This window comes from Biomphalaria glabrata, chromosome 14 (assembly GCF_947242115.1).
Source record: "Biomphalaria glabrata chromosome 14, xgBioGlab47.1, whole genome shotgun sequence".
In the NCBI taxonomy this organism is placed as follows: domain Eukaryota; kingdom Metazoa; phylum Mollusca; class Gastropoda; family Planorbidae; genus Biomphalaria; species Biomphalaria glabrata.
Genome location: NC_074724.1, coordinates 23,519,861 through 23,531,172, shown reverse-complemented (window position 1 = coordinate 23,531,172; position 11,312 = coordinate 23,519,861). Strand labels below are relative to the sequence as shown.

The following is an 11,312-nucleotide window of genomic DNA, read 5'->3' as shown; positions in this document are numbered from 1 at the left end:
AGTCTTGGGGGGGGGGGGGTCTTTCCAAGTCTTCTTTTCGTCGTCTGTCTGTCTTCGACAAAGTCTTGGGGGGGGGGGGTCTTTTTCCAAGTCTTCTTTTTGTCGTCTGTGTCTGTCTTCGACAAGGGCCCTTCTTTTAGTCTCACATGTGTGTCTTAGAACTCCAGGTGTCTCTCTATCTGCTGCCATCTTTCCTCTAGATAAAATGCCAGTGACAGCAAAATGACATATGGCTACATCTTCAAACAGATTTAAGAACTCTGTTATATTCTATCCCTTAATGTATTATTTCTTCTATATTTACACGAAGAAAATGTATATAAAACCGGGTTTACCAACTTCAAGGTAGAACCGCAGATGTCAGATGTTTCATGACACGTGATTCAATTATATGTTTATAGTTTTAAATTGTTCGTCCTTTTGTATACATTTTCTTGCTTTTACTTTTTAAAATAAAGTTACATATTGTAACCATTGACAGTTACAGGAAAGGAACTTGGGGAGATGGAATGTGGGCCGAACTAAGAACTCACATGATAACAAGTGTCACGGGAAAAGAAAGGTCTGTTAAACTGACAATATTTAGATAAGAAGAGTTATAAAAAGGTTCCAAATAAAAACTGCTGATCGCATTCAATTCACGTACTTGAGTAGACTTAAACGTCACAATGATTTCTAAGATTATTTGCTTCTTAGTTCTATCGCTGGTCTCAGCAGACCAAGATCCTACAAAAGTCTGCTCACCTGACCAGGTGTCTTTCTACAGTTACAATATTGAAAAAGATGTAAGTAGTTTCAACGCTTATATCAACTCACTATGTCTGTCTGTCAAGTGCAAATGTTGAACACGTTATTTCTCCCACACCCTTTCTCGGATCAAGTTGAAGCTTTAATTATTTATTGCACCTAACAAAATATGAATCAACTAAAAAGAATTAACAATTAGTCAATTAATTAGTGGTAATTAATTCATTTAGCTTGATATTGATTAAGGGAAATAAATCGTGTTGTGCTGACAGATATGGCCATAAATGTACAGTTTTTTCCCTGATATACGCTTTGTTTGTTGTTGTGATTTTTTTATTATATATTTTGCTTGTATTATTTATCATTATAAAGCGAAACGCTGCAAATGTTGAACCAACGCACACTGACCCTGGTAAACAGTCTACATGTCTTCTGCTGTTTTTCAGGTCATTTCCCTTGTGAACATCGACTACAAAAGTAAGATCATGGCTGTTGCTCTTGGCAACACAACTGTAGTCAATGACCTTCAAAGTGTAAGTATGTTTGCCTTTAAATCAGAGTGAACATCATCAAGATGTTAAAGTGACCTCCAAAGCATATGTCATTATTAATTAATAAGACATTGAGTGGCCAATGGTTCAAAAATATTTCTACAACATAATCGCACCATTAGGACTTTAGGCAAATGTTAATAAGGCAATTCAATAACAGGCGACGATCAGTTTGAGTTCAATTTTACCATTTGACTGACATACACTTGGAAACATGGAAGAAAAGAAATGTGAAAGGTTTTATTGTTTTGCTTTTTAGAAAAAAAACTTTAACAAATATTACGTATATATATATATATATATATATATATATATATATATATATATATCATGAGCGTAGCCAGGATTTTTTTTCGGGTGGGGTTTGGGGGGGGGGGGATTTCCCCACCCCACCCCAACAAAAAATATATTAATATGTATGTATGTGTGTGTGTGTACATAATCTTTATTACATTCTGACCCTTCATTCTTTCGGAAGCCAGTTCGGCATAGCATTTCCTTGATTTAGACCCGATCTCTATAACTGACTCCTAAAATCTTTCTTAGCCATCTTTGTTGAGCCATCTTTGTGTGTGTGTTTGTTTTCTTCTTCTTGTTCTTATCCAAGTTCTTTCTATTGTGTACAGGAAAAATCTTACATAACTGAAAATGGCACCTGTCAGTCATCAGATTTACCTAAAGACCCGTACCCACAATGTCTGCCAGGTAATTTATTATTATTATTGGCAGCCTACGAAGAGAAGTAGCCGCTATTAATTTTATGTGATCTGTCTGTTCGTCCGTCCGTCACGTTTAGATCCCAAAAACTATTTTAAAAAATATATTTAAAATCCGATATCGTGATATTTTAGATCTTGCTAAGTTCTGGAGCAAGGAATTTTTTTTTCTTTTCTGAAAGCGAACCTTTTAATTTTTTCAAAATAAAAATGCAAGCATTTTGTTCATTAAAAAAATACACATTTTTTAATAAAAATTCACCATTAATAGTAAAATATAAATGAGATTATTAATACGGGAGGCGATTTTCCTGTATATTTTTTGTAACATTCATACAAAAGTTTTTGTTGTTTTTCTAAAATAATGTTACAAAACATATTTGTATTTTTAAACTAAATGTTTGTGTTATACAAACTATTATTATTATTATTATTACTATTATTATTAAGAAAGAGATCAGTTTTAAATGTTCACGTTGGCTAGTAAAAAGATGTTATTTCTCCTTTCAGCTAACGCTGTACAGTTGGCAAACATTACAGTAGGTCTTGGTTCCAATCAGCTGACTGGTACAGTCTGGCAGTTTCCATACAACAATGGGGTATTGAAAGTAGCTTTTACCAACGTACCCAATGCACCTAACTACCCATTCCTGACTCGATTTGTGGATGGTACGTAATAGGCAATCGAATGTTTGTCTTGAGAATTAATTCTGAGATCAGAATGAGAGAGCATGGTAAAGAGACTTTTTAAAAAATGATTTAGATAAAAACTATGCACATAATATTAACATATTAGGGCTTATTAGGGATATTGTGCTTGTCTTGCTAAGCCACGCTATTGATAATGTGATGGTATCAATATTAGTATTATATTAGACTATCACATCAAACTCCTCTGTCTACTACTGTTTCAACAAAAACGAAGATTGTTAAGTCCTAGCCCAGACCTAAGAAAGACTGCAGCGTACAGTGTTGCAACTTGAAACCAGCGTGACAACTGCATACCATATCATGTAGTCACACATTAAACAAGGCTGACTAGTTGGATGAAGGGGACACTGGACTTAACGCGGGCACTTTTTGTAAGCCTATTGATAACTTGCAATATAAATTGGTTCGACAGTTTAGTTCTTACTGAATTTAAAAAAAAAAAGGAAATTTTTATAGAAGAGACGAAAGCTAAGATGGTTCGGTCATATTGTAAGGCACACAGTAGAAGGGGTCGTCCAAAGAAAAGCTGGCTGGGCAACATAAAAGAATGGACCGGCCTCTCTCTTGATATTCTGCTAAGCTGCTGACCTGGAAAAGTGTAGGGATTCGATTAAGCCAACTGTCACAGCACCCCTGCGACAAAAGTCATGGGATGATACAAATGGCTTTATGTTTTTAAAAAGTGAAGCAGTAAGGTAAAGTTACTATTTCAGACTTTGCGATCATCTATAGAGTAAATGATGTTAAGGCCTTCCGTTTCTGTGGCCAACGGTTAACGAAGATTGAAAGAACTTTTCACGCTGCTTATTTGTCAAGTGTAATGCTGCAAAAACAATGTAATGTCAAATAGTTTCAAAAGCATATAATAAAGTATTCTATTTATTTAAATAAGGTTTAGATCGTACCATACATTAGTGTATTCATCGAGGTTTCATATTGCCTGTTGGTCTACTAAAGTGTAGAAATAAATAACGCAACGTTCCTCCTTCATTCCATTATCAGACGTTTTGGTAGGCCTACATGCATGTCATATGACACACATCTTGTGGGCTGGATCGTATGGTAAAGCCAGGGCCCATTCGACACCCAGTTCTCTCTCCCCTTGGTTTCAGAGCATCATATCCAAATACTTTGAGTTCTAACTTGCAGTCCATTCTTGTTATTTTTTTAATATTTTATTATTTGTTGTTTGTTTTATGAGTTGGGAAGAAACTTTTTACAAGTTCTAAAACAAGTCAAACTAGTTTGTTGATTAACTAACAAGTTTCAATTACCCAAGAGTATTTATAAATGTGATCATTAATATTTGATATCTGTAATATAAGGTCCATACCTTTAGTGAAAGTTGACTCAATAATTATGTTTTCCTGTATTCCAGATAAAGGTGTCGTGTCTGCCAGTTTCTTTGTTGACATTGCTACTAATATCACACAGCCTGCATTGTTGAAAATCCCGGATCTTTGTCCACCAAAAGTTATTGTTTAGATTTTTTTATATTTGTAATACTTTTCCTTTGACACATTTGATAAGTAAAATATATATGTATATATATGACTTCGAGTTCATTGTCTTGTCAAGAACTTTTTTTTTTTACAATACCTCTAATCGAGTCACTCCTTTATGGAACCTGGATCCAGGAACAAGGATTCAGCAGAAACCTCTGCTGATCTTAAAAACGCCTCTAACGATTTTCCAAAACATTTTACAGTTGGTGTATATCGCTGAGAAAAAAATTACTAGCTCGTTGGCCACATGGGAAAACTCTATAGTTTGACCGTTATCATTTTTCAAAATAAAAAAATAAATACATGTAAATTTGGCTTGAGTACTAGACTTAAATCTAGAGCCAACATAGGTTTTGAAAGGACTATCGTGTTCGGGAATTTCCGAATATAAGACATTAGGGTCTATAGATTTTTAAAAAAATAATGTTTTCAGGAAAATTGTGCGCGTCGTCTTCTAAGTCTAGGTTTAAAGACTTAGATCTATATCACTGAAATTATTCAAGAAAAAAAAAGTTGTTTATTCAATTTAAAGTTGCTTCAAGTTTATTGATAGATTATCTAAGCTTTGCTTATATTTTTACGTCAATCTAATATAGATTACGTCTAGATTCTATATCTAGAAGTAGATCTAGATCTAAACTAGAGCATAAGTGTTCTATGTAATAACAGTACCAATAAATAATTGTTTATTCTACAATGCCCGCTGGCCCAAATGGTTGAATCATTCGATCAAGAGCTGACGGTGTCAACTTCACGTGTTCTGACGGCTGCCTAGTACGTTTGCCTATGCCGCCTAAGGCCGACCCTGATACAATGAAATTACGAGTTTATTTTATCTGTTAAGGTTTTTTTTTTCGTGTTTTCTAGTCTGTTGCTGCTATTAACATCTGGGGGTATTAATACAGGCCTATTGTAGTAAATCTAAGGCAAAAATTTTAAGGACTCAACGAAAGGAAGAATGTAATAATAGACGATGTATTTACTTACAGCTTTAAACAAATAGTTTGACATGGACTTCAGCTTAAGTATCAAGTCACAGGGAGTAATGTCGTTCTACAAGTCCTACTTAACACTAGAACCGACCACTGACACACTTCCCATTGTTGCTCCAGGTCCTCCAAACAGTTCACTGGTATCACGCAGGATGGCACTTAGCCAAAGACAGTTCAGACTTCCATAACCCGCAGATCCCTTCAGCCGGATCTACAACAGTCCTTCCTATAGAATCAACATGTCTTTTTCTACTCATGTTGAACTGTGCTCTGATGCACACCATAAATGTCGGCACGGAAGCGAGTTGCTTTATGTAATATATATAGGTCTGTCATATGTAAGCTTACAAAGAAATTAAAATTTACTAGTTTGGCTGCGCTTTCATAAATTTAGTCTGCTCTTCTCTCTTTAAGTTACATTTGATTTTACTCTCTAATATATTTACAATATGGACGATACAATAATAATTAGTTGTTTGTGTAAGGTTTTCATTTCATTTATGTTTCACTTTGCTTTGTAAATAAAGGAGTAATTTACAACTTTATTAACAAATTGATAACCACTTTTAACGCGATAAAAAAAAATGACTTTTTAACTCAGTCAGCATAATAAATTTAAAATTAATCTAGTCTAAATATTATAATATTTAAATAAAGTTAAACTTAAAGTAAAAGTCTAAGTTCAAGTTGTCTAATTAAGTCTAATATAAATATATATTATTATATCTACTAGATCTAGTATTACAGTAGTTTTGCCTTGAATAGTATTGCCAATAATCAACAATTGTTCAACAAGAACAATATTTAATAAGAAGTTAAGTACAAAAATGACAAAATGTTTCAACATATTATGCCAATCACACTGAATCAGGGATATTTAATTAAATATTCAAATATTGCATTGTAGATCTAGTAAAATAATGCTAGGTACTTTGACAAAAAATTCAAAATAAATATATATGAACAGAAGCTATTTAGTTATGTAGAGCTTGCTGAGAGGGTTACAATGATACCACATTTATCTTTCTATGTTATATAGGAGCAAAGTTATGCCGTTTTATGTGTAGAAAAATGGACTATAGAAAATGTCCAAAAAGCTGTGATCGAAAAAATGAATTTTCGTCTTTATCTCATCATAACTTTATAACCATAATAGATAAAAGCTTGAAATTTGGAACACAGCTACCCCATTATATGATTTTGAATTTGAATGTTTCATCTCACATGTAGCTAACATTCATTCACAGCTAATCCAATAGTTTGAAAATTGACTTCGATCCTTTTTCTAGAATGCCGTTTGGTAGAAAATTCCTCAGCTTTATAATATTTATAAATATAATGTAAAACAACACCTTGATAGCATTCTCTCCACTAGGTTGATCAAAGATAAGCTGTTAAACAATGCATAAATCATTTATACTTCATATTATCCACAAGAATTACTAATGTCTGGCGCCACATGTCGCTGCATCATGGAGTGACTTCATTTAACATCGTCAGGATGGACCCAAACTTGCCTTAATTAGCTGATTTCCTTTTATATTTTGTGTACCTAAATATAGAAAAAAAATATTTCTAACACTACTCTATAATAAAAATATTGATTGTGATACTATAGTCATAGATTGTTATGGTAGTTATAATTTTTCCACGTACCCATTTCGAAAAATAGCCTAATTTGGCATCATTTATAGCATGTTGGGGGACGTTTTTTTAATTTTGGAGGACAAAATTTCATTAAAAAATAATGGAATAACAAACTTTAAGCATAAATCTAGGTCTAAATTTAATAAAAAAATTCCAAGCTTGCTTAAAAATTATATTAAATGCAAAATCATTCTTACCTATGACTTTACTGTAAATTTTCTAAATAAATACGACTTTCATTTGTTGACAATGTGGTATCATTGAAAAACTTAGGAATCCTCCTTTAAGATTAGCATGAGGGTTTTTAAAACATGAAGCAAATGTAAAAACAACAATCAATCAACTAACACCATGGTTTTGGAAGTCTAGCCATGGTGTTTCAAAACTATATAGCAGCTAGTCTAGCTGTTTATAGGTCAGTGGAGTAGGGATGTCAAAGTACCTAATAATGCAAATTACACACCTCCACACGCACACTCCATCTCTGCCCTATGGATGGACAGCTTCGTATAGATTTAAAATTTAATAGATGTACTTCTAGATCTAGATTAAAGTCTAGATTCTAGATCCTAATAGTCTATTCTAGTTTGTACAGAGTGACTAGAAGTCTTGATTAGATCTGCCATCATATGATCTAGGCATCTAGGCTTCTTCTAGACTCTAGTCAACTCTAATTACTCTAGTAGTAAATTAAATAATCTACAATTGAAATCTAGATCTATAATTATATAGATCGTAGATCTACAGATCTAGATTATTCTAGAACTTATCTAGATTTAGATTATCAATATCAATCTACTATCTTTCCGAATATTCTAGAGTAGAGTAAACCTAGACTATTACTCATTATTAAATTAATATTAGGTAAGATAATTTTTATTGGTTCAATCAAATGGAATTTCAGTTTGACTACAATTGACCACCTCGGCGTAACTATTGTTACAAAACAATATAGATTCTAGATCTAGATATTTATAATATATTGTTATAAACTTGGTGGTGGCACAGAGAGGGGTAGTGATGTGTGTGTAGTCAGCCGACGCAAATCGCCCCAGGCCAGCGCTAGACGAGCGGTCAACCGTGACGAGCTACGATGGTCAGCCGAGTCGAGTGTCAACAGGACAGTTCGGGAAAGATCGCCGTCGTGAACAAGAGCTCAGGAGCGTCACGAGAGTTGTAGTCATCTGACCACCTAGAAACGTCGAGCGGCGTTCTGTCCGGTTCGAGAAGGCCAGTAGGGACCCTATATAAGAGCGGAGGCGACGCAGTCAAGACGGTTCAGAAAGCGGGTTCACGACAGGAGTTCAGAGCACGGTCGACTACAGCACAGTTCAACGGTGTGGTTCTGTACAGAGCATTACGACGGTTCAGTGCGGAGTACTGTCAAGTACAGTTGAGACGAACGGCGTCTTGATCTTGGTCTGTGATCGAGTCCGACACAACGAGCCCAAGTGTGTGAAGTCAGTCCCGAACTGTTGAACCCAGTGCAAGCCCGGAACGAGACGGAGAGGCCACTGCAAGACTTGATACGGCGGAGAGATATTTGTACTGTTCTACGTGCTGCCAATTGTACAGTATTGGCTGTTATTTATGGACATTAAACCTTTACGTATCTTGGAGCCCTGACTTGTCAAGTTCTTTAAGTTGGTGGTGTATGGTGCAGTTTGCAGAGAGCCTGGATAGTGAGATTCGTAACAACTGGTGTCAGAAGTGGGATCGGAATCGGATTGGATCGGATCTACTATGGCTCGTCTGAAACTGCTGTACGAACTTGAATTTATAGAACTGAGGCGAGAACTGTGTGAAAGAGGGCTGAAGAATGGCGGAAAGAAGGAAACCTTACAAGCACGCCTCCGAGAAGACATTGTGGAAGAAGGGGAAGATCCGGACACATATCTGTTTGAAATTAAACCAACTTTAGGAGAGCTCTTGCACAAACAGCTAGATGAATGGAAGGAAGAGTTGCGGGCTATGAATACGACATGGAAGAAGTCCAACGAAGAGACCTGTACCAAGCTTGAAAAGATGTATATTTCGGTGAAGGAAATCACGAGCCCCATGGTGAAGACGATGGACGTGTTGGAAGTAACCCCGTACGACCTAGGAGACATGAAAGATAAAGGAGCTACGCCATCGTTAAACAATGAACAAAGCTTTGAAGAAATATGCAGTGACAACGGCAATGCTGATGAATGTGGTGCTGCCTGTCAATCTGAAAACAGGGAGTACAGACCTGTGGAGCCGAAAGAGACAGATGAAGAGACAATGGAAGCTGCCCATAGTTCGAACGAATCTTGTGCTGAAGCTTTACCTGATATGAGCACCTCAAACAGCAAAACAGATCAAGAGATTGCTGATTCTGCCTACAAGCCTGTTGCTGAGGGACGTTTACATGATGAAAGCTACCAGCGAGGCTTGGACCCTACAGACGTTCGTCCAGATGCTAAGCTCAGCGAGAGAAGCCCTGGTGGTGATAATGAGGACCCATTGAAACCTGACGAAGCCGTTGAGAGACATATGCAAGTCGAGAGATACCAGCCAGGTCCGAACCTAACAGATGTTGGTCCAGCTGCCAAGACTGGAGAGGAAAGTCCTGATGGTGGTAAAGAGAATCCAAGGCAGTCTGACGTTGACATTGATGGACATTTGAAAGACGAAAGTCATCGACAAGGTCTGAAACCAACAAGTGATGGGCCCGATACTGAGACGAGAGAGAGAGGTCGTGATGGTGGTGAGGAAAGCCGAATGGAGCCTGAAGCCGAAGACGAGGGACCTTTGCACGAGGAGTGTTGCCAACCTGCCCCACGAGCATGCCCTCCAGACAAGGCTGAAAATGATGAAATGTCCCACAATTTCCTGTCCTGTGGATTTGAAGCCCATCCCAGTCCTTCTTCGCAAAGCCCTATGAAGCCACCTCTTTTGCCAACAATCTTGGTATCCCCAGCCCTTACATCCTATACCTCTCCATGTGCCAAACGGCTGCACTCAATACCGAACGACAAGAGAGCGACGCGACCACGACATCACTGCAGCCACATGAAGACCAACTGGTGGAGAAGAAGAAGACTACTTTTGTTGAATGCAAGATGGATGACGATGCAACCTCGATATCACTGCAACCACACGAAGACCAACTGGCGGAGAAGAAGAAGAAGGCGACTTTTGCTGAGTGCAATATGGATGACCATGCGATCACGAGGTCGATACAACCAGATGAAGGCTAACTGGAGGAAAAGAAGAAAACGTTTACTAAATTTGACGTGGGTGGCGATTAAAGCATGACGTCGAGGCAAACAGTTGAAGGCCAACTGGAGGAGAAGAAGGAAGCAGACTGCAACATGGATGGCTCCATCAAGCTCAAGGGGCAAGCCAACTGCCACCGATCGACCCCCACCTACAGTGATGAAACCTCACAGCCAATGCCATGATGTTGATTCTGTCCGGGACGGACAGATCTAAGAAGGGGGCAGTGTTATAATCTTGGTGGTGGCACAGAGAGGGGTAGTGATGTGTGTGTAGTCAGCCGACGCAAATCGCCCCAGGCCAGCGCTAGACGAGTGGTCAACCGTGACGAGCTACGACGGTCAGCCGAGTCGAGTGTCAACAGGACAGTTCGGGAAAGATCGCCGTCGTGAACAAGAGCTCAGGAGCGTCACGAGAGTTGTAGTCATCTGACCACCTAGAAACGTTGAGCGGCGTTCTGTCCGGTTCGAGAAGGCCAGTAGGGACCCTATATAAGAGCAGAGGCGACGCAGTCAAGACGGTTTAGAAAGCGGGTTCACGACAGGAGTTCAGAGCACGGTCGACTACAGCACAGTTCAACGGTGTGGTTCTGTACAGAGCATTACGGCGGTTCAGTGCGGAGTACTGTCAAGTACAGTTGAGACGAACGGCGTCTTGATCTTGGTCTGTGATCGAGTCCGACACAACGAGCCCAAGTGTGTGAAGTCAGTCCCGAACTGTTGAACCCAGTGCAAGCCCGGAACGAGACGGAGAGGCCAGTGCAAGACTTGATACGGCGGAGAGATATTTGTTATCGCAGAGCTATTTGTACTGTTCTACGTGCTGCTAATTGTACAGTATTGGCTGTTATTTATGGACATTAAACCTTTACGTATCTTGGAGCCCTGACTTGTCAAGTTCTTTAAGTTGGTGGTGTATGGTGCAGTTTGCAGAGAGCCTGGATAGTGAGATTCGTAACAATATTGTTACAATTCTCTCTCTCTCTCCTAATCAGCACTTCTGTAAACACTGCTCAACATACAACACGTCTAACACAAGAACTTGACAACAAGAGTTCCTAATAATCTGGTACTTTAATAATTAGTAAATAAAACAGCCAATATGAAACCAATGGCAACACATTAAACTACTACAAATGCTACAGTGTACATCACCATACTAAATTCTACTGTCTCATCTCTTCCTGGACTCATGCGTTTC

General features: G+C 38.0%; 2 protein-coding genes and 1 long non-coding RNA gene across 5 annotated transcripts in view; 2 read left to right on the top strand and 1 right to left on the bottom strand.

Moving 5' to 3' along the window:
- Nucleotides 1-617: 617 nt before the first annotated feature.
- Nucleotides 618-4,272, top strand: LOC106077007 (uncharacterized). Its single transcript, XM_056010853.1, has 5 exons — nucleotides 618-785; nucleotides 1,194-1,280; nucleotides 1,925-2,003; nucleotides 2,525-2,683; nucleotides 4,104-4,272. Exons 1-5 carry the CDS (start codon nucleotides 669-671, stop codon nucleotides 4,208-4,210), a joined length of 549 nt encoding a protein of 182 aa, XP_055866828.1. The 5' UTR covers nucleotides 618-668; the 3' UTR covers nucleotides 4,211-4,272.
- Nucleotides 4,273-5,648: 1,376 nt separating this feature from the next.
- LOC106077008 (dixin-like) overlaps nucleotides 5,649-11,312 on the top strand; it is a 39,706-nt gene continuing 34,042 nt past the window's right edge. For all 3 annotated transcript variants that reach the window (XM_013237803.2, XM_013237804.2, XM_013237800.2), the window contains exon 1: nucleotides 5,649-5,702. The gene's annotated coding sequence lies outside the window, so the exon portion shown is untranslated. The remainder of the gene's footprint in view (nucleotides 5,703-11,312) is intronic.
- On the bottom strand, nucleotides 6,183-7,350 carry LOC129922782 (uncharacterized). Its single transcript, XR_008774642.1, has 2 exons — nucleotides 7,067-7,350; nucleotides 6,183-6,774 (listed from the first exon to the last, which is right to left on the bottom strand). It is a non-coding gene; the product is annotated as an uncharacterized LOC129922782 (long non-coding RNA).